The 24,324-nt window shown below is 60.3% G+C and overlaps 1 protein-coding gene across 1 annotated transcript in view; it reads right to left on the bottom strand.

Moving 5' to 3' along the window:
• MYO15A (myosin XVA) overlaps positions 1-24,324 on the bottom strand; it is a 47,381-nt gene that overhangs the window by 15,454 nt on the left and 7,603 nt on the right. Inside the window, exons 7-49 of the mRNA XM_055580033.1 lie at positions 22,289-22,294; positions 22,015-22,118; positions 21,866-21,929; positions 20,885-20,998; positions 20,221-20,382; positions 19,127-19,240; positions 18,541-18,599; positions 18,344-18,467; positions 17,380-17,475; positions 16,826-16,957; positions 16,189-16,314; positions 15,435-15,512; positions 14,817-14,965; positions 14,678-14,723; positions 14,386-14,510; positions 13,798-13,915; positions 13,323-13,498; positions 12,786-12,870; positions 11,901-11,954; positions 11,722-11,803; positions 11,516-11,646; positions 10,999-11,094; positions 9,632-9,867; positions 8,207-8,370; positions 7,913-7,985; positions 7,535-7,723; positions 7,217-7,365; positions 7,009-7,115; positions 6,710-6,824; positions 6,452-6,519; positions 6,298-6,375; positions 5,962-6,142; positions 5,745-5,877; positions 5,342-5,447; positions 5,168-5,240; positions 4,002-4,123; positions 3,836-3,895; positions 3,338-3,413; positions 2,942-3,057; positions 2,725-2,843; positions 968-1,109; positions 394-505; positions 232-306 (exon numbers count right to left, since the gene is read on the bottom strand). Of these exons, the coding sequence (XP_055436008.1) occupies positions 232-306; positions 394-505; positions 968-1,109; positions 2,725-2,843; positions 2,942-3,057; positions 3,338-3,413; positions 3,836-3,895; positions 4,002-4,123; positions 5,168-5,240; positions 5,342-5,447; positions 5,745-5,877; positions 5,962-6,142; positions 6,298-6,375; positions 6,452-6,519; positions 6,710-6,824; positions 7,009-7,115; positions 7,217-7,365; positions 7,535-7,723; positions 7,913-7,985; positions 8,207-8,370; positions 9,632-9,867; positions 10,999-11,094; positions 11,516-11,646; positions 11,722-11,803; positions 11,901-11,954; positions 12,786-12,870; positions 13,323-13,498; positions 13,798-13,915; positions 14,386-14,510; positions 14,678-14,723; positions 14,817-14,965; positions 15,435-15,512; positions 16,189-16,314; positions 16,826-16,957; positions 17,380-17,475; positions 18,344-18,467; positions 18,541-18,599; positions 19,127-19,240; positions 20,221-20,382; positions 20,885-20,998; positions 21,866-21,929; positions 22,015-22,118; positions 22,289-22,294 (4,735 nt within the window). The remainder of the gene's footprint in view (positions 1-231; positions 307-393; positions 506-967; positions 1,110-2,724; positions 2,844-2,941; positions 3,058-3,337; positions 3,414-3,835; positions 3,896-4,001; positions 4,124-5,167; positions 5,241-5,341; positions 5,448-5,744; positions 5,878-5,961; positions 6,143-6,297; positions 6,376-6,451; positions 6,520-6,709; positions 6,825-7,008; positions 7,116-7,216; positions 7,366-7,534; positions 7,724-7,912; positions 7,986-8,206; positions 8,371-9,631; positions 9,868-10,998; positions 11,095-11,515; positions 11,647-11,721; positions 11,804-11,900; positions 11,955-12,785; positions 12,871-13,322; positions 13,499-13,797; positions 13,916-14,385; positions 14,511-14,677; positions 14,724-14,816; positions 14,966-15,434; positions 15,513-16,188; positions 16,315-16,825; positions 16,958-17,379; positions 17,476-18,343; positions 18,468-18,540; positions 18,600-19,126; positions 19,241-20,220; positions 20,383-20,884; positions 20,999-21,865; positions 21,930-22,014; positions 22,119-22,288; positions 22,295-24,324) is intronic.

Here is a 24,324-nt window from a genome sequence, read left to right as displayed (position 1 = left end):
GCAGAGAGAACACAGCGCCTGTGGACCTTTGGGCCACAACACAGAGGCACTAATGTCCACGGAGACCCGTCAGCCTGATGTGTGGACAGGGGCTGGGCTGCATGGCCATCTTAGCAGCTACAGCCCGGCGAGACCCTTGGGGACCACAGGACCCGCATAGCGCATCTGCTCTGTTTGGGGTTTCCAGGTCTGGCAGCTCAGGCAGCTGAACGGGGGCCCCAGGGTACCCACCAAAGTCAGGGCCCCGGCACCGCAGCTCCTCCAGGTACACCACCTTCTTGCCGACCACACAGCCTGCGCTGTAGCCTGCGGGCCAGGCCCACGTCAGCACCCGCCAGGGAGGCCCCTGCCCCGCCGCCCCCGCACTCACACCCCGTCCCGCCCGGTGCTGACCCAGTCGAGGCGGCTCCAGGGGCTGCAGGTGGATGATGTCACCCTTGTGGAAGGCCAGTAGTGCAGGGTCCTCAGGCAGGAAGTTCCTCACAGCGACCACGTAGTCCGAGTCCTGCGTCAGTCAGGGGCCGGGTGAAGGCTGTGGGCCCATGCCCTCCTCCCAGAGGCCAGGGCCCACTCCCCTGCCCTGCACACAGGCTGTGAGAGCACGGCCACAGGCCTGACCCATCCCTACCCCTCCCAGAGCCTCAGCGCTGAGGCCAGGTGCCAGGCCTGGGGACTGCCCGGTCTGGAAGAAGCATGGGGCTGGATGTGGTCACCAGGCGGTCAGTGATGGGCAGTGCAGCCCCTGCAGGAGGGGAGGAACAAGGCTGCTGCAGAGCCCAGAGGCCTAAGTGAAGCACCCTGGAGAGGCCGGCAGCAGGGGCACAGGCCCCAGGTTGGAAAGCACAGCTCGAACAAGAGCCTGCAGACACAGTCGCAGACACACAGGTGTATCCACCCCTCCCAGGCGGGCGTGGCTGGTACATTCGGGCCCTCAGCCTGCTGCGGGCATCTGCAGGAGGGCCCTGACCTTCTTCAGCTCCAGGATGAAGTCATCCACCAGGGTCTTGACCTGGTGAGCTCGGGCTGAGAAGAGAATAACCTTCTCACTGGTCAAGTTGAACTCCAGCATGTTCTGGGAGGGAATGGTCACAAAGAGGATGTCCGCAAAGCTGGAGGAGGGGGAGGTGGCATGAAGCAGGACACCACGGCCAGAGGGACACCCCCCACCACTGTCTGCACCTCTGGCCCCTCCCCCCCTGCCCGTGACTCCAGCGCCCTGCCCATCACTCTGTGAACCCACAACCTCCCAGCACCCCCACGCTTTGTCTTTTATTTATTTTTCTGCCTCTTGATCCACCCCCCCCAGATTTTGCCCACAGATCTGTCTCCTTCACTAAGCGAATGCTCAGACTCTGGAAGGAAGGAGCCTGCACCTCACTGATGCCTGAGACTCCCTGTGCTGTGGCATAAAGGACCATGGGCTGCTGGGAGGGAGGGGTCGGAGGATGCAGGAAGGTTTCACACTCAAGCATCTGCAGTTGGCTGTTCACATGCGGTAGCCCTGCCCTCAGTAGGCTTTGGGCTGGGACTTCAGGGGTGTCCAAGCTGAGGATGGGGTACTGGCTCCCAGCTCACCACTGCCTGGCTGGGTGACCCAAGACAAGCAACATCGTTCTCTGAGCCTGTTTCCTTGATTAAAGGGTTTGGCATAGAGCCAGGCACATGGTAGGTACAGTCATCCCTCGGTATCTGTGGGGGACTGGCTCCAGGGCCCTTGGAGGGCAACCAAATCCATGGGTGCTCAAGTCCCTCTCATAAGATGACCTGGTATTGGCATATAACCTATGCACATCCTTTCTACTTTAAATCATCTCTAGATTACTCTTAACACTTGAAGTGAAGTGAAGTGAAAGTCGCTCAGTTGTCTCCTACTCTTTGTGACCCCATGGACTATACAGTCCATGGAATTCTCCAGGTCGGAATACTCAGGGGATCTTCCCAACTCAGGGATCAAACCCAGGTCTCTCACACTGCAGGTGGATTCTTTACCAGCTGAGCCACAAGGGAAGTCCAAGAATACTGGAGTGGGTAGCCTATCCCTTCTCCAGGGGATCTCCCCAACCCAGAAATCAAACCAGGGTTTCCTGCATTGCAGGTGGATTCTTTACCAACTGAGCTATCAGGGAATTCAATGTAAATGCTGTACTGCTGCTGCTGCTAAGTCGCTTCAGTTGTGTCCAACTCTGTGCGACCCCATAGACGGCAGCCCACCAGGCCCCGCCGTCCCTGGGATTCCCCAGGCAAGAACACTGGAGTGGGTTGCCATTTCCTCCTCCGATGCATGAAAGTGAAAAGTGAAAGTCAAGTCGCTCAGTCGTGTCCGACTCTTATCGACCCCATGGACTGCAGCCTACCAGGCTCCTCCGTCCATGGGATTTTCCAGGCAAGAGTACTGGAGTGGGGTGCCATTGCCTTCTCCCTAAATGCTGTACAGGTAGTTATAAAAGCAAGATAGATGTTATGGGAATAGTTGCCAATGAGTGAAAAATTTGTTTTGCATTTTGGAATTTTGTGGAATTTTTTTTTCTGAGTATTTCCCATCCACCATTGGTTGAATCTGCAGATGTGAAGCCTGTGAACACAGAGAGCTGACTGTACTCAGCCGCCAGCCATCGAGCGAGTCGGTCCGTGGAGGAAGCACTGGTGTCAGCCCATGCCCCTAATCCTGCCAACCCATGCCCCGCCCATGCCCTGTGTCAACCCTCCCCCGCGCCTGCCGCTCACCTGTAGGTGCGCAGGACCCGCAGCTGCCCACTTGCCTCGTGGCTGCCCTTGACCACACGCAGGAGCTTGATGCCCTTGTGGGACACAGCCAGCATCTGCACCCCGGTGCCCACACTGCCCTGGGGAGGGGACAAGGGGCACGTGAGGGTCTTCCAGTCTCATTCCTAGAGACCCTGGGCGGCAGAGAGTGGGCAGGGGGTGGGCAGGGGGCTCCTACCGTGGCAGGAAACAGGCGGGCGAAGTAGACCTCCCAGCTGTCCCGGGCAGTGCTGACCACGGCCCGCTTCACGCTCTCTGTCACCAAGGGCCGCTGCGTGTCCAGCTGGTTCTGGGCTGAGGGACACGGGTCGGGTCAGGACCGGGGCCCCCTCCCCTGCTGACCCACAGTGCATGGAGGGGAGGCTGACCCTCAGCAAGGAGGTGTCAGACCACTGCATTCCCAGCATCCTTATGGGGAAACTGATATCCACAGACAGGACAGTGGGGACCGCAGTCGGGCCAGTATAGCCCAACCCAGACCTGCCACTGGGCCCTGGGGAGAGGCTAGGAGCAGCGCAGAGAGGGTGGCAGGGGCTCCAGCAGGCTGCCCCTCTCTCCCCACACCCCGCAGTACCAAACAGGGCTTTCATCTGGAGCCGCTCCTCCGCAGAGATGCGCAGGCAGGCCTCAGAGAGAGTGTCGTGCAGGACCTGTGGGAGGGGCGTGAGGCGGGCGGCTGCAGGGCTCCCCAAACCTGAAGCTCAGGCTGGACTGTGTCAGGACGACTGGGGATGGGGCGCTTTCCACGCAGTGAGGGCACCTTGTAAATCAGACCCCATTTCTGAGGACCCTCACCCTTCTCATCTCCACCCTCCCCAGGCCCTAGTCTCCTGATCCACACAGGGGATCTTGGGGTGGACCCTGGGGCCCACGAGCTCAGACCAGCCGTGAATCTGCTTATATGGGATGTGGGCTCCCCAAGCCCGTCCACGGCAGGGGGCGCAGCAGACCAGCTCCCTGTCCTCACTGCGGGCGAGGACCCCAAACCCGCGCAGGAGGCTTGGCAGACAGCTGATCCACACGCCTGCTGCCCTGCTGCCACTCGAGGCCGGGAGGCAGGACAGGCCCTCACCTGGCGGAACAGGAGGTCCAGCTGCACGGGGTGGCTGTGGTCATCCTTGGGGTAGAACACCTGCGGTGTGGGGCTACCATGAGGCCCCGTGCTCCTCACCAGCTGCGCTGTGACCCCCGGCCCATCAGGCCCTGCGCCCCCTCCAGCCCTGGTAGGGCCCCAGCACCTCTTTGCGCAGGAAGATCTGCCAGGGGGTGTCCCGGTAGCCATAGAAGTCGGGGTTCGGGAGGCGGTGCAGCCGTGTCTGCACGGGATCCTCAGGAGGCTCCAGCGATCGCGAGGGCAGCGCTGGGGAGGCAGGGCCCAGGGAGGGCGAGGTTGGAGCAGAGGGGCCTCCTCCTGCCTCATGGGTAGACACACCTGATCATGTGGGCACGTGGGCACACTCTCTCAGCCCTGCCATCCTCCCACACACAGAGACCCAGCTCTACAGTCCTAATGTGGTGGGGGTGGCGTTAGGGGCTGGGGATACCCGGAGCAGCGGGGACCAGGTGCTGCCCGGAGGAGGCCCTGGTAAGGTGGGTGAAACAGACAGTTCAGAAAGGACAGAGCTCTCGGTGCTGGGAGCTGGGGCAGAAATCAAATGGCGACCTGGGAAAATCTGGGGGCTGGTCTGTGAGGGGCCTGTGGTCTTGGCGGTCAGGCAGACCTCTCTGAGGAGGTGAGGTTTGAGACTTCGTGATGAAAAGGGGCCAGGCATGCAAGGATCTTCTGCGAAGAGCATTCTCAGCAGGGGGAACAGCAAGGATGAAGGCCCTGCGGCAGGACTGAATTCTGATGGGCCCAGAAACAGTGAGGAGCAGAGAGCCCCGGGGCAGGGAGCAGGAGGAGGTGAGGCTGGGGTGAGTCACAGTGAGGAGCCTGGGGTTCATCCCAGGGGCCGCTGAAAAGTCATTGGCGGGTGGATGGGAACTGACTGATCTGTTACGATCACTGTGGCTGCCATAAGGCAGGAGGTGCAGAGGTTAGCACTCCAGCAGTGATGTCAGGAGGCCTGGGATTCTGTCCCTGGTCTGACACTTAAGAGCTGTGTGATCTTGAGTGAGTCACCTAACCTCTCTGTGTCTGTCTTCTCATCTGTAACATCTATGTGCACAGACAGTACTGTGTTGAAGAGTCTGAGTGAGGATTTAGAGTGGGCCTGGCCTGAAATCAGTGCCATGCAAATGCTGATACAATTGCACAAACGTCCACATAGTACGTCCACACAGGCCCAGGGACACGGACACACAGGCCACCGTCATGCAGACCAAGACTCACCTGTGCTCACACCGACTAACTCCTGCACTCAGACACCTGCCCTCCGGCCCCTCCCTCCCTCCTGGCCCTCACCTGGAGCGGGCCCCACGGATGGCCGCTGTGTGCTGGTCACTGGCTTCACCAAGGCCACGGCCTCTCTGGGGACCTGTCCCCACAAAGATGGCCCACCACAGTACACAGAGGCTCCCCCAGAGGCCCCCCTGTGTCTTCTGTTCCACCTGGGCCCCACCAGCCCCAGCCCCTCACCTGGGTGCCGGGTGCTGCCACTGGGGGGCTCATCTGCCCCCTCAGGATCGTCAGGGCCTCCTCATGGGGATCAGGCCGCTTTACGAACACCCTCCCGCCGTCCTTCCTGGGGAGCGGGACGCTGAGCCTTCTCTTCACAGCCACACAGTCCCACCCAGGAACTTCCTTTCCCCCCATCACTGTACACGATAACCCCAAGAGGACCAGAGACAGGCATGGGGTCACACACAACCCCTAGAGAGCAGTCCTGGCCTCCCTCTGCCCTTGGAGGGGTCTCATCTGGACCACCTGGGTGAACAGACACTCCCTAAAGGCTGCTGGGCAGGGTGCTGTGAGCCCAGCAGACAGGCACAGGGGGAGGCAGTCACGCAAGAGGGCCGGAGGGCTGGATGGGTGGGCTGACCTGAGGGCCTCGGGCCGGCCCCCCCGGGGCAGCTGCTGGTGCTGCCTGACGATGTCCTTGATCTGCTGCGTGGGTTGCGGGAAGTGCTCCGAGTTGAGGGTCGAAGACCGGACCGGCTCCAGGCAGGGTGAGGCTGTGGCGGGGCATGGTATAGGGGGTAGGTGAGTCCACCCTCCTGTCCCATCTTGGGAAACCCCTCCTGCAACAGGATACTTACTGCTTTCTGGAGAAGCCCAGCCCTGGGGCAGAATGGGGGCAGCCACGGGCTTGGTGGGCGTCCTCGGGGCCTTGGCCAGAGGGGCGGGGGCTGCGGGCTTCGGAGCAAACCGCAGGAGCACGGGCTTGGCTGGGAGTCCAGTGCCTAAGAACTTCAGCCGGGCCTCTGACGCTAAGGGTTTCTGTGGAGAGCAGAGTGTGAGGAGGGCTTCCTGGGTCATGTCAGTCTGCTCTCAGGAACCCCACGTTGGCCCAAGAGAGGCGGAGGGGGCTCCTGGTTCAGTGAGGTGCAGCGATGCCCTGGGGCAACACAGCACTCATGGGGGGCCAGGCTCACCTCTGGGGGGAAGGGTCTCGGGGTGGGACTCAGGGGCTGCTGCTGGAGTGCCATGGCCTGCAGGGTCATCTCCCGGGCCTGCAGAGAGTTGGGGTGAGCGGGTAGGCCCAGGCTTGGGCCCCCTGGCAGGACACCCCAGTCCCCGGGCACTCACCAGCAGTACTGCCTGCTTGTGGATGAAGGCTTGCTGCAGGGCCAATGTGGAGGCGTCCAGGCCTGGAACTGGGGTGACCGGGTCAGGGGGCAGAGATCCAGAGATGAGGGAGGTAGGGGTGGGAATTCCCTACCCTGCCCACCCCGTCAGCTCACCCCGCAAGCCTGAGGCTGCCTCTGTTCTAGGGCTGAAGCTGCCCTGAGAATCACGGGGCCCCGCTGAGCCCAACCCTGAACCCGAGCTGGAGGAGGCACTGACTTGGCTTTGGCTCTGGGGGTCTCCTGGGGGGGCCTTCAGTGCTGCTGCTGCCATCTCCACCTGGCTGGCCTCCCCCTTTCATGCGGTAGGCAATGGCTGTTGGCTTCTCCAGGTCCTGGGGAGCAGATGGCTCAAGTGACTGCCCCAATGCCACACTCCCCAGGCTCCAAGGCAACGGGCACCTGACACCGCCCCCACCTCCTCCCAGGGGCCCCCCTCCAGCCACCCCAGGGCCCGGCTGCAAGAGGCTCCTGTGCACGCGCCCTGCTCTGGCCTTCAAAGGCCCGCTGAGTCCCTACCGCATCCCCGCAGGACAGCACGGGGTCGAAGAGGCTATCCAGGTAGCAGTCCAGCCCCTTGTGGGGCACAGCAGGCTCTCCAAGGCTGTCCGAGTCTGGTTGGGTTGGGGGAAAGTCAAATTCTTTCCTCCTGCTGATCACTCCTCTCGCCCCCAGGCTCCCTCCCCACCAGAGACAGTGGCCACTGTTGGTGGATCTTGGAGGGTCACTGTCCCTCTCTGAGGCTCAGGCTCCCCATTTGTACCGTTCTCATTGTGGCTGCAGTACCCATCCGAGTCGGCCACTACAGGCACGAGCCCCTGGGGCTGGGGCTTGGTGGGTGCGTCATCATCCGAGTCCCAGCTGTTCCCAAACACCCTGGGGGATGGGGAACACAGCAGCTGAGCCCCCTGGCAGACCCTCCTCTGTACCCCGGAGTTCTCCCTTTGAAGGTAGGCCCCCTTCCTGCAGACCTCGAAGTTCAAATTCAGCTCACAGCCACCAGCATGCAGGAGGGGGGCCTCGGGCTGGGAGAGACCACCTCTACCTGAGGCCTCCCCTGCAGGCCGGGGGCCCCTCCGCACCCACAAGGAAGTAGGCTTTCCGTCGAGGGAACTCCCTGAGTAGCTCGAGGTCCGACACCAGGTCTAGCACGTAGTCGTGGCCAGCCAGCTCTGCCCACTGGACCCCATTCTTCATGGCCACCGTCCAGCCTCGCCAGCCGTCGACCAGCCCCCTGGTGATAGCACGTGGAGGGATGGGAATGAGGGACGGCGCCAAGAGGTACCGCCCGGGGAGACCCTGGATGGAGCCAGACACGTGACTGGAGCAGACACTCCGGGACTGGGGGACCTGGTCTCCCGCCCCCACCTCCTCCTTCCCGGGTGTGCAGGGGTGTGCTGGGCGGGGCATGCCAGGAGCCAACCTGTGCCTCAGAATGTCTCCGGCCACCTCCTCCCCCGTACTCCAGGACTGCACTGGGCAGGAGAACAGGTCACCTGGGCAGCAGCAGGGGTGGGGCTTGGCTCCAAGCATCTGCGGCCCGTCCTGCCGCCTCCCCGCTCTCATCATGGGCCCCGGCTGAACATCCTCACGGCCCTGCTCCCAGCCCCAGTCCAGGTCCTGCCCTCTCTCCAGGCTGCTCACAGCAGGGCCACCCAGCTTCTCCTGACCCCGGGCTCTGCTGCCCCTCCATGGGAGGCAGGGGAGGGCCGCTCACCGTTGAAGCAGCCCACGTCCAGTGCCATGCCAGCCTTCTCCTGGGTGGCTGTCCACTCGAGCTGAGTCGGAGGGAAGGTGCGGGCAGCCCCAGAGACCATGGCCTGCATGAGGCGATGCTGACACACGGCCTGGAAGCCACCGCGCCCATGATCGGACACAAACCTGGCAGGTAGGGATTGGAGCAAGGACGAGGCTAGCCAGACGTGGGGGAACCCTGAGACTGGTCATGGATGCCCAGGCCAGCCCAGAGATCTGAGGTTGGGCTGCCAATGATTAGGGCAGCTTGGCGCTCCAGGCTAAGTTGAAAGCATCCAGGCCAGCCAGGGGTACCTCAAGCCAGCAGGAGTCCAAGGACACCAAAAAGGTTCCAGGCAGCCCAACTAAGCTCAACAGAGCAAAATGTCATTGCCAGGATGGGGCCTGCAGGAGGTGTGAGCAAAGACCTGGCCTCCGGGGACTTCCATTTTACCAGGCCACCCGGGTGGTCATCAGTCCTCTCTGGGCCTGCCACCGAGTTCACAGATGGCTGTGAGGGTTCCAGCTGACCCAGGGTCAACCAGCCTGCTCCCCGCTAGGGGCGGGCACTCCTCATCCGCCCCTCCCCGCTGCTGGTGGCCTGTGGCTACCACAGGGAAGCTAGAGCCATGCCCATGGGAAGCCCAGCAGGCAGGTAGTGGCCCTGCCCCCAGCAGAGTCCCAGGGAGCTGCCCCTACTGTGCTGAGCTCGGGAAGGCTCTGCATGCTCTGCAGCCCACAGCCACTGGTGGGTCCTGTTACCATCCCCAATTCCCAGGTCAGGAAAGAGGCTCAGAGAGAGGCAGTGAGTCGCCCCAGGTCACATGGCGGGAAAGTCAGAGCTAGGTTTCGCACTGAGGGCCTGCTTGAGCTCTTTCCCATGCAAATCAACCTCGTCACCAAGGAGGGGGACATCACCATCACCTTAACATGATCAGGATGCTGACGACGGCCATGCTTACACAGCGCTTACCACCAGCCTGTCCTCTCGGCATCTCACACGTGTTTGCATGGTTAATTCTCACACAGCCTGATGCAGGTACTCTAACCATGCTCATTTTACAGGTGAGGAAACAGACTCAGAGAGGTTATTTAAATTGCCCAAGGTCACACAGCTTACATGTGGCTGAGCTGGGATTTGAACACAGACTGTTGGAATCTACATGCCTAATGACCCTGCTGCAACTCACTGCTCACCACATGAGAGGTCAGCACCTCTCTTCCAGATTCCCCACACCCTGGTCCGGTCACCGCTGAGTTCTGAAAGCCCTGTATCCAGTCTTGTCTGACCCCTGCCCTCTGACGTGAAGCCCTGGGCCAGCCCCCGAGCCTGAGCTTCCAGGCACAGAGCCTCCCTCCTGCCTGGCCTGGCATCTGCCCTGGGCCCTGGCCCCCCAGCTCCACTCACTTGAGCAGGTATTTGTCCAGGCGCGGGGACGGTGCGAAGCCGCTGAGGCAGGCGGCCAGCAGGAGCCAGCCCCGCTCGGCGTTGTGGGAGCTGGGGTTGCGCCACACCTGGTTGGCCAGTTGTGCCAGGATCTCGTCCCGCAGCTCAGGCACTGCCAGTCCCTTCTGCACGATGTAGCTCCCAAAGACGTGGTCCCGGGCGCCGTGCAGCTGGGGGTCGCCCATGAAACGTAGGATCTGGCCACAAGCAGATTCTCCTGGGCCTCTCAGAGGGCTGTTCCCACTGGTCCCCACCCCTTCATATGCATCCCTCACATGTCCTTCCCAAGTCCCCCTGCCCATATAAAATTCCCCCACAGTAAAACTGTAACAGGCTTGTGCATGCTAAGTTGCTTAAATGGTGTCTGACTCCTGTGACCCTATGGGCTGTAACCCGCCAGACTTCTCTGTCCATGGGATTCTCCAGGCAAAAATACTTAAGTGGGTTGCCATGCCCTCCTCTAAGGGATCTTCCCAACCCAGAGATCGAACCCCCATCTCTTACATCTCCTGCATTGGTAGGCGAGTTCTTTACCATTAGTGCCACCTGGGAAGCCAGCCTGGCTTACCCTGGGCCAAGTGACCAGGGCTTGGGGAAAGTCAAGATTCTGCTCACGAACCTTCTACAGCCCCAGCCCCTCCCCACACCCTGGCCTCCAGCAGGTCCCTCACCTCCAGCTCTATCCAGGACCCAGAGCGCACTTTCTAGCATGCGTACCCAACCACATCCTCCCATGGAAGCACCATCCGTGGCTCCCTTGGGCCCCTGAGAGCCCAACCTCAGCTCTGGGCTTGTTGGTCAAGGCCTCCTGCCCCTCTGGCCTTACTCTCCTGAGTCTCTGTTCTGACCATGGCAACTTTTCTCCTCTCTACCTCTCCATTCGCCCTGGCTTGGAGACTCCGCTGCCACCTTCCTCTCCAGCTCAAATGCCCCCTCCTCCAGGAAGCCTTCCCTGACTCTGCCCAGGGCTGCATGAGGGGCCTTGTCTGGGCTCCCCGACCCCCATCCCCCGCTCTGTCCACAGGAGTGGGTCACTCGTTAGGTCTTCTCTGCCTCCCCTTTCAGACGAGGCTCTATTCTGGAAGCTCCAGAGAGGCTGGGAGGCAGCCATGTTGCCGAGACAACTGGCAACATCCCCAAACCCCACCCCAGAGAGGAGGACAGACACTGCCTCCCAGAAGTCCCTCCCAGAAGTCCCTCCCAGAAGTCCCTCCTCCAAGGGCTCAGGGCCTGGGCTGGTGGAGGGTCCAGGGGAGCAGCATGGGGGTCTCCTGTCTGGCCTCAGGGCTGGGGCTGTGATTTGGAAGGTGGTCTGTGCAGACTCGTACCAGCTTGAAGATGCCCACGGCCTCCACATGGTACTCCGCTGGCAACCGCGTGAGGGGCGTCCTCAGGGGCACGGTCAGCATCCCGAAGGCAGGCTCCTGGGCACAGAGCAGGCACCTGGGCACAGAGCTGGGAGGCAGGGGCACCTCCGGACCCACTGCTCTAGGCCGGGTTGGGGCACACGAGCCTAAGGCGCCCGGGCTCTGGTCCCCAGCATGCAGATGGAGATTCAGCACATCAGGGCAAAGCCCCTCCAAGACGCCCCCGGAGGGCAGGAGATGAGCAGTGGGCGTGATATGCTGTGGGTCCACTCACTGCTTGTCAGGTTTCTGAAATGTTTCCAAGCAGCCACTGCCGGAGCCCCGGAGGCACCCCCACCACCATCCAGGCCCCCGGAGTCCCTAGACTCCTCATGACTCAGCAACTGGAGAGCTCTGGCCTGCTCTCAAAGGGCATGGCCAGAAGTCGGCCATATCCGAGGACAATGCCAGCTGTCACTGGGTCTCCTCCAGCTCTTACCTTGAAGTGGCACCGGACAAACTTGGCCATGGGGTAGTTGTTGATGTCCAGAGGCAGTGTGACCCGGGGCTCGGCCCGAAGCCGAGGAGTTCGCACAAGGGCCACCCGGGGCCCCTGGGCTGTCCTGAGGCCTGTGGACAGAGAAGGCCTGAGGGGCCTGGCCCCCTGGCCAGCCCGCCCCCCAACACCGCCCGGCACTGACGTACCCGCCACAGCTTGCAAGAGCCCAGCCAGCTCCACCGGGACCTCCAGGTGCCCCACGGCCACCACCTGCCGCTTGCTCAGCTCCTGGGGGGTCAGTACAGGGTGAAGGGACAGGCCTGCCACACCCCCACCTGCCGGCCTCCCTTCCTGTCCCCCGCAGCCGCCTGGACCCCACACCCACCTCCTGCTCCCGCAGCCATGCCTCCTCCACCCGGAGCCTCCGCTCCGCCCTCAGCTGCAGGAGAGCAGACGGTCAAGGCGGGCAGCGGCGGGCAGAGGGGACGGCGGCCCCAAGCCCACCTCACAGACGGGGGAGGCAGTGGTGTGGCCAGAGAAATGGGTGTGGGAGGAAGAGAGCAAGAGACTCAGGCAGAGGGCAGAGCAGTGATGCTTTGGGGAAGGAGAGACGCACAGGATGTCGGACAGCAGCAGAGAGGTGCGTTCTGGGGCCCCTCCCTGGAAAGTGTTAGTCCTTCCGTCATGTCCAACCCTTTGTGACACCCCATGGACTGTAGCCTGCCAGGTCCCTCTCTTCAGGGATTCCCCAGGCAAGAATACTGGAGTGGGTTGCCAATTCCTTCTCCAGGGGATCTTCCTGACTCAGGGATCGAACCCGGGTCTCCCACATTGCAGGTGGATTCTCTACTGTCCCGGGGCTACCAGAGAAGCACCTCCCTGCTGCCCCACAAAACTCTAGCAAAGGTGTGCAGCTCCTCGGGGCTATATTTGTCTGTCTTGCTGTGGAAATGTGACAACAGGCCGAGACCAGCACCAAGACAAGGGCAAAACCAGAGCGAGTGCTGCTCGGGTCGCTAAATTCTAATTGTGCCTGGTTTGTAGGCCCTGCTGTGAGCCCTGTGCCAGGCCACACCCTCCCCGCAGCCTCTCATTCAACCCCTGCACACCCCAAGGGGTGGGTGAGGAGAGCAGAGCTAGAGAGGGACAAGCGGGGATTGAACCCAAGCCTGTCCAGGCCAAATGCCACCTCCCCGTCCCTGCCGCCCCATGGACCCTGACGGGGCAGGCCTGGTTCCGGGGGGAGGGACAAAAGCCCAGCCTACAGCACCTTGAGGTAACGCCGGTGGCTCGTATACGTGTGCACCAGGGCCCGGAACTTCACCAGACGCCTCCTCATCTGCTGATACCGCTGCCTGGGGCACAGAGAAGAGGAGAAGGGGTTTTGAGTAGGAGGGCCGGTGGGGCAGGGGTCATGGGTGACCATGGGGAAGAGATGCCTACACCCGCCTTGTTGGAGTGTCAGTGTCCACACTTCACTCTGGGACCCAATGCAAAAAGGGAAACAAACTCAGAGAGGGGCAGTGACTTGGCCAAGGACACACAGCAAATGGAGTGGCAGGGCCTGTTGGCTGTCCCAGGGTATGGGAGATGCAGGGTGGGGCCCCTCTTGGTTGGATGGATTTCTACCTACCAGTCACAAGGACCAGGGGGTGGGAGGGAAAGACACACAGAATCTGATCACCCTTCCCACAAAGGAAGGGTGAATGCCTCTGGGAATGGGGAACTTACTACCCAAGTTCAAGCTTGGCCTTCCTGGGGCCTGGCCACAGAAACCCAGGGAGCCTTGCCCACTCTGGGCCTGCACCTGGCCAGGTAGCCGCGGGCCCGGCTCTGCAGCAGGATGATCTTGCGGCGTAGGGAGCGGAAACGGCGCTGGACAAAGAAGCCGCGGAGGCAGCGCTGTAGCGTGACGGCCGCCAGGCTCAGGACGTGGTCCCGCATGCCCTCCAACAGCTGGTGCAAGTGCTCTTTCAGGAAGAGCTGGGGGCAGCAGGCGAGCGCTGAGGCTGAGAGCCCCCGGGCACTGCCTGGGCCCGCCCTCCCCAGGAGTCCCTGGAGACAGAGGACAGGCCAGCCCCGGATCGGGTGGAGGGCGGCCAAGTCTGGAGAGGTGGGGAAGGCAGGATGGTGAATCAGGCAGTGAGAGCGGCCAGGCAGAGTGTGGAGGTGGGATCAGCATCCATGCCCCAGCTCGGCTGGATGGCCTCTGGCCTGGGCACTTCTGAGCCCACAGTCTCCAGCCACAGGGCACCCAGGGGCTGAGCGTTGGGAGGACTCACCTTGCTGACACCAACACAGTACATGTTTGGTGTGACTGTGCATAGGCGGCTCAGCACCGACACACACATGTCCCCACTGGCTGGCAGGTTGTGCTGGAGGGCCACTAGACAGCGGTACCTGCAGGCCCCAAACCCAGCTATTGGACCCATCCGGCTGCCTGCTAGACCTCAGGGTCACTACCCAACCCGTCTCCGGGAAGCCTAGGTCCCAGCAGAGCCTTTACTCATAGTCTCTTCTAACCAGAAAAGGGCTTTCTGTCCCAAGGCTGCTTGAAAAGAGCATTAAACTACAATAAATGCTTTCAGTACAAGAAAATGCTTTAACGCCATCTGCTGGAAACTTGTCATAGCAGTAATAGGTATGAAAATCACTTCTCTTTGGAATCAACACATACATAATAGAACTATGAAAAATGCAAAGTAGTAAATATATCTGCCATGTAACAGCTAGTATGTGGTGGTCTTGTGTAGTGCACAACCTGAGCAACCGTGCATGGCCAGCCCTACTCTGCCTGGGTTGTGAATTCCTGCGGCCATAGGGGCCTGGGTAGGGGTCTGCAGAACTCAGGAAGCACCAGACCAAGGTACCTGTCGATGAACACCTGGAAGGGCAGCCGCACTGGAAAGCCCTCCTTCCGAATCCGCACAGTCTCCAGCAGCCCTGAATAGCGTAACTGGGCCGTCACCACATCACACTCAAAGAGGCCTGGCTCCTGGGGGAGAGCCCAGAGAGGAAGCCTGTGTATCGGCCCAAACATATGCAATGGTCTCCTCAGTGGGCTGGGCAGATGGGAGGTCCAGAGAGGCAAAGCCACTCGCCCAAGGTCACACAGCATGGGGAGAGGACTTGGCTCCTCCAGGGGCCCCCCCCATCACATACCTTCTTGTGGTTGGGCTTCAGGCACCGGACAAACAAGGGGTTACACCTGGGCAGAGTCGAGAGGAGGGCAGTGTGAGGCCCTGGGGACGGAGGGTCCTTGCCCCCAGGGTCACAGGGTGGGGGCACCTGCCACACCCACCTCTCCATCTTTTCCACCAGGTCCAGAAGTGACTGCTGGAACTTGGCGGCCACCGTGTGCGCCTTGTAGAGCCGGGAGACGGAGCTGCTCTTGCCCAGGCGCTGAGGGGCAGCCTGCAGGGCATGGCTGGAGAAGAGGTGTGCTACCACCTGGGCCAGCAGTCAAGGTCAAGGTGCCAGGAGATGGAAGGGGAAGGGCCCAGAGGCAGAAACAAGGAGGGAAATGGACGGAGAGAAAGAGAAAGGGGAAGAACAAAAGGCATCAGTCTCTGGACCCGGGGATCAGAAAGTGACTGCTGGACCCCTGCCCTGACTGAAGGCCATGCCCTCCCGGCTGGCATTCTTCTCAAGTCAGGGTGCTCATACCTTCCAAGTGGCCTGCCTGTGGGGGAACATGGGGCACTAGAGTCTGCATGCCTGGCCCCAAGGGGGCCTGTGACACACCTGGCCATGAACTCTGGCAACGACCTGGGGGGGACGTGGAGGCCGAGAGGACGAGGCGTAGGAGAGCCCCTCAGGGAGGGATAGGCCGGGGTGAGCCAGAGGCTGGACAAAGTTGGGGAAGGGGTCTGACAGCGGGCTGGGTGCTCGGGGGGCCAGGGCAACGAGGCTCGCTCACCCGAGTCCGGCTCCGCACAAACAGGTCCAGCACGTCCTGGCGCACCTGGTCGTGGTTCTTGTCTAGGAACTTGTGCACCTGGAGGGGGAGAGGGGAGGGGCAGTTCGGTGTGGACCCCACCCTACCCCAACGGCTTGGGAGAGAGGGTGGAAGGCTGAGCCATCCCCGGGTGTGTGCACTGCCCGCTCCCCTCCTCTCCCCTCCTCCTTACAGTGGGTCAGGGGCTCACGGCCCCAGGGGACCCTGGCCCTGCCCCCCAGGCCTCGGTTTCCCTGTCTGTCCTGAGAGGGATGGGCCCCTCCGCCTGCTATGGTTCCCCACTTCCTGTCCCACTGTCCTCTCCACTCCCTGGGGAGGGGGAGAGGGGGCAGTAGCCACATGCCCAGTCCACGTCGTGGCCCGTCCTCAGTGAGGACTCTGTCCTGTGCCCATTCTAGAGATGAGGAAAATGAGGCCCAGTGGGGACGGAGGCTTGGAATCCTGGTCTGAGACACCTCAGGGCAGGAAAGAGCCAAGATGACAGCAGTAACAGTGACCACTGCTGATGGGCGCTCCTCTTCACCATGTCTGCCGAGGAGAGGGGAGTGCCCCGGGCACTATTGTTCCCACTCTTCTGATGAGAAAGCTGAGGCTCAGAGAGGTAGAGGGACTTGGCCAAGATCACACAGCTGAGGATCAGCAGAGCCAGACTGCAACAGGTCCGGGTGTCTCTGGCATGGGGACTGGAGGCTGTGTGGGCCATTCGGGATCTCACCTGGTAGGTGACTTTGCCCGCGTAGTGCTTGATGGTGAACTCGGGCAGCGGCATCTTGGGCTTGGAGTAAAGTGGGTTGGCGCCATGGTGGTAATGGCACTTCTGCAGAAAGGTGTGGTCTGTGGCCTGGGGGCAGGCAGGGGTCAGCAGGTGGGCAAGGCCCGGGCATGCAATAGCTGGCCTGGTGGCAAATTCTCCAGCCCTGACTGGTCCCCTTCAAGCTGCAGGGAGGAGGAGCAAGTCCCTGCTCCCCTGGCTGCCTGCTGCTCAGTATGGACAACCTGAATGGACCCTGCGGAAGGGTGGGCTCCCAGCTGCCTTCCCTCCAGCCCCTCTGTCTCTGCTCTCTCTAGTCCCACTGACCGGAGCACCCATACCACTCTCGTGTTTTCCAATCAGAATCTGAGGCCCAACCCCAAGGTCACCTCCTCCAGGAAGCCTTCTGTGACTCCACGGGCTGGCAAAGCCCCTCCTCCAGAGCCCCCATCCAGCCTCAATCACCCCAGGTTTGAAACCCCAGGTTGGGTGTCCTGAGCCCCCGACCGGAGGCCAGAGCAGAGTCGAGTGCAGGACTCGGGCCCAGTGGGGACACGGGCTCAGAGTGCCGCACGCCCCAAGCAGCGTACTCAGCACACACCTGGGGGAAGCAGCACTGGTCATCGAGGATGCGCAGGATGCCATAGGGCTTCAGCGAAAGGAGGTTGATGCAGGGCTGGTTGTCGGCGAAGGTGACCTCCCGCCAGTCGATCTGTTCTCGCATGTACTCCTCCTGTGGACAGCGGTCCTCGGCCTCCAGCCCCTCCCAGTGCCTCCCACCCTGTCCCCCAGGTGGACACCATCCAGAGGGGCCCAACCGGGGCACCTCCACCTGCACCCCTCCCAGCACAGGGAGCTCACGCCCAGCAGGGCAGCACAACACGAGCCACCTCTGGGCCCTGCTCATCCGCAGCCTGATGGCCCTGTGAGGGTGAGGAGGACCACAGGAGGGCTTCTCTGGGCTCGGCACCCTCGCACCTGCCCCTCCAGAGCAGGGCCTATGCACATGCTGGTCCCTTGCTCAGAGTGCCTTGCCCTCCACTGGGCCTATGGATGACCTCTCGTTTGTCCTTAAAGAGCCAGCACAGCCTGTCTGCCTCTGAGGCAGCCCAGTGGCTGGCAGGACAGGACGGAGAGCGGACAGAGGCTTCTCACCTGCTCTTCCTGGAAGACGATCTTGTTGAAGAGGTACTGGAGGCTCTCGTTCGCATAGTTTATACACAGCTGCTCGAAGCTGTTGAAACTCAGGTCCTGCCAGATGGGCAGAGAGGCTGGGCCCTGCATTTCGGTGGCCAGCAGCCCATCTGTCCCCACCCAGGGCCTTCCCACCCCTCCTTCCCCATGCAGCCTTATCTCCGCCTTCCACAACCACAACTTCAGCAAGCTGAAGCCCTGCGCACAGACCCTCTGCTCAGACCCCTCGGGGGCTCCCTCTGGGCACAGCTGAGAGCCTAGTGGTTCGGGAACCATGGGAGGTAGCCCAGGTAGTGGCTGAGGCCCAGGCCCTTGAACCTTCTACCTAGGTTCCGACCCTGGGTCTGCCACTTTCTACCCCAAGTGCCTCAGCTTCCCCATCTGTAAAATGGGGATGACAGTGCCCACCTCCCAGGCGACTGTCAGGATTAAGTGAGTAACAAACCAAGAGCTCAAAACAGCAGCCGGCATATAACAGGTGCCATGGGAACCTCAGCGGCCACTTCTGCTGTTCTGATCTTGCCTGTCTTTTTCCATGTCCCCCACTCTGACCCCCCAAATGACTTCCAGCTCCCCATACCCCTGAGCTTTTGCATGACTGTTCTCTCCACCTCAAATGCCTTGACTGGCTCTTAAGGAACCAGCTAGGGATCTTCTCCAGGCTCCCCCAGCACCAGGATGCCTCTGTTATGGCTCTGACCACATGTGTTTGTCTGCGTCTGTCCACTGGAACCTCACCCAGTCCCTCTTGGAAGCACCCCAAGGGTAGCGCCCAGGTCTGGTCCTTTCTGGGGTCCCTGGTGTCACCCACAGAGCCTGGCACCCGGAAGCCCCAGGAAGTGCTTGTGGGTGAATGGAGGGAGATAATAAAGGGGGAGGGCCCTGAACAGTTGATGGCACTAGAGCCTGCCCGCCGGAGCCCCACCTCGAAGCCATAGATGTCCAGGACAGCAATGGACAGCGCGTCCTTCTGTGGGGACACCAGCGCGTTGACCCTGGTGATGAGCCAGCTAAACAGCAATGCGTATAGCACCTTGGCGATGGCATCCCTGGAGCAGAGAGGTGTTGAGGGGGCAGGCACAGTGAGGAGGCGGAGGGCCTCAGGTGGGGCTGTGGCCTCACCTGGCATCCACGGCGCTCTCCACCGTCAGGGGGGTGAAGATCTTCTCTCTCATGGTCTCCTGGGGTGTGGGGGGAGGTGGGCTCTGCGTGACAGTGCACTGGCCACCACCTCTGGGAAGTCCCCAGAGAACTGGGGGGAGGGGCGTGGAGCGGGGATCGTGGAGCTGGTGTGACTGGTCTCAGGCACAACCAGGGGGCAGGACGCATACCCTCATCCCTCTGCTGCCTGGCTTGCTGGTGGGGTGGGGGCTGCCCCACCGTCAGGGAGACAGGAGCTTGTATAGACACAACAGTGACGTCAGCCTCGGGAAGGGAGGATGGGCAAGGGCTGTGAGAGGGGACAGGCCCAGCCAGGGGTCAGGGGTGGCTCCCTGGAGCAGGCGATGTCTATGTTGGGTCTGGGAGGTTGAGTGGGTATGAAAACAGGAACAGCTATGCAAAGGCCTGGAGGCTGTAACGCCTTTGGGGTCTGAGGTACCCAACTCTGCGCGCAACCCAGAGATGGACAGGAGTGGGAGGCAGGGGAGAGGGGCAGGGGGCCCACACAGCATGGGGCATGAAGCGGCCCCAGCCACCAGGGACTCACGGTCACTTTGAAGGTGATGGCCTTCTGCAGGCCCTCGGGGGAGACCTGCAGCAGCTCGGCCACGGCCTGGATCTCCCGGGCGCTCACCACGGAGGCCACCTCCTGCGCGTCCGTCTGCAAAACACCCCCAGGAGTGCCTGTTGAGTTAGATGAGCTCTTCATATAAAATTCATACAAAAAAAGGGAAAGATTGAAGGCAGGAGAAGGGGATGACAGAGGACGAGACGGTTGGATGGCATCACCGACTCAGTGGACATGAGTTTGTACAAACTCCAGGAGATAGTGGAGGACGGAGGAGCCTGGCGTGCTGCAGTCCATGGGGTTGCAAAGAGTCAGACACAAGCGACTGGACAACAACATACAAATATGGAAACAAGTGAGAACAGCCAGGAAAATTCTGAAGTAGAAATTCCAGGGACTCTATGAGATAGTAAAACATAGAGTTAGAATAATTAAAACACTGTGGGGTCAGACACATAGTTCATAAACAAATCAACGAAGCACAATAAAAAGTGTGGAATTCGGACACAAAAGGACACAGGAATTGAGCATGTGATAAATATGTATTTCTCAAGTTGGGAGATTGAGTGACCATTAAAAAAAAACCAGCCTGGGATTCCTACCTTTTACCTTCCTAAGGTAAGTTTCTGATGAACCAGAGATTTAAATGTTTTTAAAAAATCAAACAGAAACCCTAAAAGATCTTGAAAAAATTACAGAAAAAGGCTTTTATAATTTTAAAGCGATTATTCTCTAAAAATGATGAAAAGTCTACAATTTGTATAAGAAAAAACTTGATAAATGAAATTTCTGAAAATAATCCTTAAAAATCTCTGTAGCAAAAAAAAAAAAAAAAAATCCAAAACACCAAAAAAATCTGTAAATAAAATCAAAACATAAATGATAAATCAGAAAATATATCTGCAATTCCTACAGATTTCCTTAACATATATAAAGAGCTCTATATACCAATGAGAAAAAGATGAACAACCCCAAATTGTGGACCAAGTGCTTCCAGCTGTGAGCTGGCAGCTCTCAGCCTCGGGGGGACGCCCATGTCCCGAGAAAGCTGTCCTGTGGCACAGCGCCCTCACCTCGTCCTTCTCAAAGTAGACATTGCCCAGGTGCAGGATGGAGGCCAGGATGCGGAAGATGCTGTCCTGGTCCTCCGCGCTGAAGCCCAGCACCTCCATGGCGGCCAGCAGCCGGCGGAAGTCGTCCGCATCGCTCTTCCCTGAGATCTCACAGTTCCCACCCTGGGCAAGGACAGAGTGGGGGTCTAGGACCCTGGGTGGGGGCCTCGGGGTCCCTGCTCTGCCCTGGCCTGCAGCCTGGCCTGGGCTCTCAGCTTTCAATCCACTCCCGGGGCAAGGGGCTCCAAGCAGCCCCGCATGCCAGGCCCTGTGCTGAAGACTCTGAGAACATTCCCTTCACCTAACCCTCACATGCCCTGCAATGCAAAACTATTGTGTCCCCATTTTACAGACAGGAAAGTGAGGCTCCAGAGGGAAGTGTGGTTACTACAGGCCACTGAGTTCTGTTCTAGGCTCCAAAAAAACAATCACGTAGGCTGTCCCCATCTTGGTTTTGGACCCCAGTGACACCTGTCCCCCTTGCCACAATGAGACACTGCAAAGGAACTCACCCCCCAAAACCCCAACACCTTCACTGTCCATCAGGACATGGTCTCTGGGCCCACACAACATGATGGGGTGGGGGCACCTGGCCAGAGGCCCTCAGACACCTGCTGGCACTCACCTGGTTCAGATAGTAGTAGGTCTCGGCCTCCTGAAGGCTGAAGGCCTGCCGGAGTTGGGCAGGCAGCCCAGCCAGGAGCTCATAGAAGATGTGGTAGTTCCTCTCGTTTCTGGCCTATGGAGCGGTGGGTGGGTGCACAGAGGGGAGCCACCCATCCGGGTAACCCCCAGACACACATATAAGCCCAGGTGTACCCGCAAATACACACACACACAGGCCTCAGGTGAGACTGGCTCCTCTGTGTCGAGTGACCCCAGCCTGGCACTGGCGGGGGTGGGGGGATCTGGCGTGCTGGTGGGAAGGAGCTCTGAGCAGGGTTTAACTTTGGAGAAATAATCACAAGGTGGAAGGAGCCCCAGGAGCCTTGTGGAGCCCACCTTCTGGTGGGGAGACAGACTCCTGCCAGACCACCATGAGTGGGGAGAAGTGCTCTGCAAGGAAATGCTGCAGCAGTGGGTGGGCAGGTCTGATGGGTGAAGGGGCTGCATTTTTACTGGGGGATCTTCCCCGAGCAGGTGGCATGCTGGGAAAGACTCGGAGGAGGTGAGGGGCTTGGCCTGGCAGGTGTCTGGGGGCGAGTGCTCCAGTTACAAAGAACAGTTGTGCAAAGGCCCTACAGCAGGATGGTGCCTGGTGTGCTTCCATGACAAGAAGATGGGCCACAGGCTCACACACACACACACACACACAACGTACATACAGATACACACACACACATACACAGATACACACAGAGATATACACACACACACGCATATATGCACAGATGCACACACACACATATACAGAGATACAAACGTGCACATACATACACACATAGACACACGTACACCTACACACGTACATACACACACACAAGGAGATGGGCCACAGGCTCATGCACACACACAGACACACACATACACTGCTCAGCCAGGTGCCAGGCTTCGAGGGTCTGCATGCCCCCCACCTGGACACACAAGCCCTGGAAAGCCAGCCCACCTGAAACACGATCCTGGATTTCTCGAGCAGGTACTGGGAGGTTATGGCACCAGAGATCACGCCCCTGGGTGGGTGGGCACAGTCAGGGTCAGGGCTGCGCCTGGCACAGTGCACACAGACCCTGCAGGTTCCTTCACCAGCCCACTCACCCTTCCAGAAAGATCTCCACAAACTTCCCGAAGCGGCTGGAGTTGTCGTTCCTGACGGTTTTGGCATTACCAAAGGACTCCAGGAGGGGTGTGGCCTCCAGGATCTGAGTGCCAGAGGACAATGTGGGCATTGTGGGGAGCACGCGGAACCAACCCAGGTTCCCCTTCATGAGGGCGGTGGGTTCCCTGCAGACCCCCGAGGCCACCCAGGCCCCCCGCCCTGCCTCCTGCTGCCCCACTGCACCACACATGCGTGTGCACACACACACAGTACCTTTATCTTCAGGAGCCACCAGGACCAAGAAGGAGGAAGGAACAAGAACAGAAGTGGGTTACCTACAGGACTGACCAGCTCCCCCAGGATGCGGGGTGCCTTGAATCACAGAGGGACTGGCCAAGCCCTCCAAGTCCTTGGTGGGCAGGAGAGCCGCCAGGTGAGAGCAGACCCCTGAGCCTTGGAGACCCAGGTGTCTGGGCTCAGGGACCGAGGTGTAGTCCCAGGCTGGGGGCTCTGAGGATGTCTTTGTGCCCGAGCATCCTGGAAGGGCCTCCTTCCTGCCCTGCCTAGCTCCCACCTGGGGTCCTCTGCATCCTGAGTGAGGTCCTGCCCCTGTCCCCCACAGCTCCCACCCCTTGGGCTGGAAGGCCTGGCACAGCCCCGCCTCGTCTCCTGTCCCCTCCCTCGATCTGCCCAACACTACAGTCCCCTTGACTGTGCCCGTGCTGGCCCCTGGGCGTTAAGAGTTCTGTTCCCCTGCCGCCCTCAGCCCTTCCCCGCACCCTTGTCTCCTGATGGAACATCAGCCCCACAGGCAGAAATCTGTCTGCATGTGCCTGGTGCCCAGCGTCCACACAAGACCTGGCACTTAGGAGGCCCTCTACAAACATCTGCAAGGGGGCTTCTCTGGAGGTCCAGTGGTTAGAACTCTATGCTTCCACTGAAAGGGGCACAGATTCAGTCCCTGGTTGGGGAACTAAGATTCCCGTGTGCCACACACTGCAGCCAAAAACAAACAAAGAATCTGCTGAATGGATGAAATAGGGGTTAAAGAGCAGAGCCACCAGGGCATAGCAAATTACAGTGCCCACTTAGTAAGCAACTACTGCATGCCAGACCCTTTGTCCCAATTACAGCATCGTTAACGATCCTAGGAGGTAGATGCCAGTATCAGCCATTTACAGATCAGGGAGCTGAGGCTGGGAGAGGTGTGCCGCGTGCCCGGTACTCCAGGGTCAGAAGAGCGAGGACCCCACAGCCCAAGCTCGGTGGTGTAGGCAGCGTTTTCTCTGGCTGCGCTGCTTCCTTGGGATGAACTCTCAGGTGAAGCAGGAGGGCCGGGGATACAGAGAAGTGACACCTGCTATCCTTGCGACCGGGCCAGTCCCTGCACTCACAGTCTAGCTTGGTCCCAGAAATACTGCCCATTGCACAGAGGAGTGGACTGAGGCCCAGAGAGGCCTGGGGACCAGCCTGGGGGTGCTCCAGGAGTCAGGGTCCACCTGGGCTTTGACCTGTACTATCCCTTAGTCTGGGTGCCCCTTGAGGGCATCTGGAGTGAGTTCTCCCCCTGGTGCCTGGCATGAGGCAGGCACGCAGCCCGGGGCGGGACCATCAGGGCCCTGGGGCCATCCAGCCTGGCCTGCAGGTGCGGTGGTGCTGTGTTTGGGCTGGGCAGCATTCAGTGCCCTCCCAAGACTCCACCCCAGGGACCCTTGTCACATCTCAGCCCAGACATGGAGCTGTGGCCCAGACATCAGTTGATCAAGGCAAGACTGGGTTCCACAAGGACTCATGGCCAAAACCAGTCCAACAGGAGGAGCCCTGAGACGTGCTGGCCCCTGGGCCATGGTGCTGCAGCACCATTGTGCTGGTCAATGGGAGACAGATGAGGATGATGGTCAAGCGTGGCGGGAGTGGGCAAGACAAGAGACGTTGTTTAAGACCGTAACCCATGTCATGCCCAGAATGGACCCAGACGGCCCGACTGCAGGAGCAGGCTTAACAGGTGCTGTGGCCTGCTCCCAGAGCCTAGCCTGGGCCTGGCACACAGTGGGTCCTTGGGAAGCCTTTACCAAGGTTCTAACATTCTCAGTTCAGGGAACCTAGCTTTGAGCAGAACTCCCATTCTGCAGACCCTGGCCAGGCCTTCTCAGTGTCCCAGCACCTCCTGCCTGCAACCCCCACATTCGGGCCAGTCCTGCCTCCTTCACAACCATGAAGCTGAGGCCAGGCAGGGAGTGTGGGTGGCGCCCCTGGCCCACGCAGCCTCTACTTGGGCTGCTCCAGGAAGCTGGAACACAGAGCTCACG

The sequence above is a fragment of the Bubalus kerabau genome, chromosome 4 (assembly GCF_029407905.1).
Source record: "Bubalus kerabau isolate K-KA32 ecotype Philippines breed swamp buffalo chromosome 4, PCC_UOA_SB_1v2, whole genome shotgun sequence".
In the NCBI taxonomy this organism is placed as follows: domain Eukaryota; kingdom Metazoa; phylum Chordata; class Mammalia; order Artiodactyla; family Bovidae; genus Bubalus; species Bubalus kerabau.
Note: the sequence above shows the minus strand (reverse complement) of the source record. Positions and strands in the feature narration are given on the sequence as shown.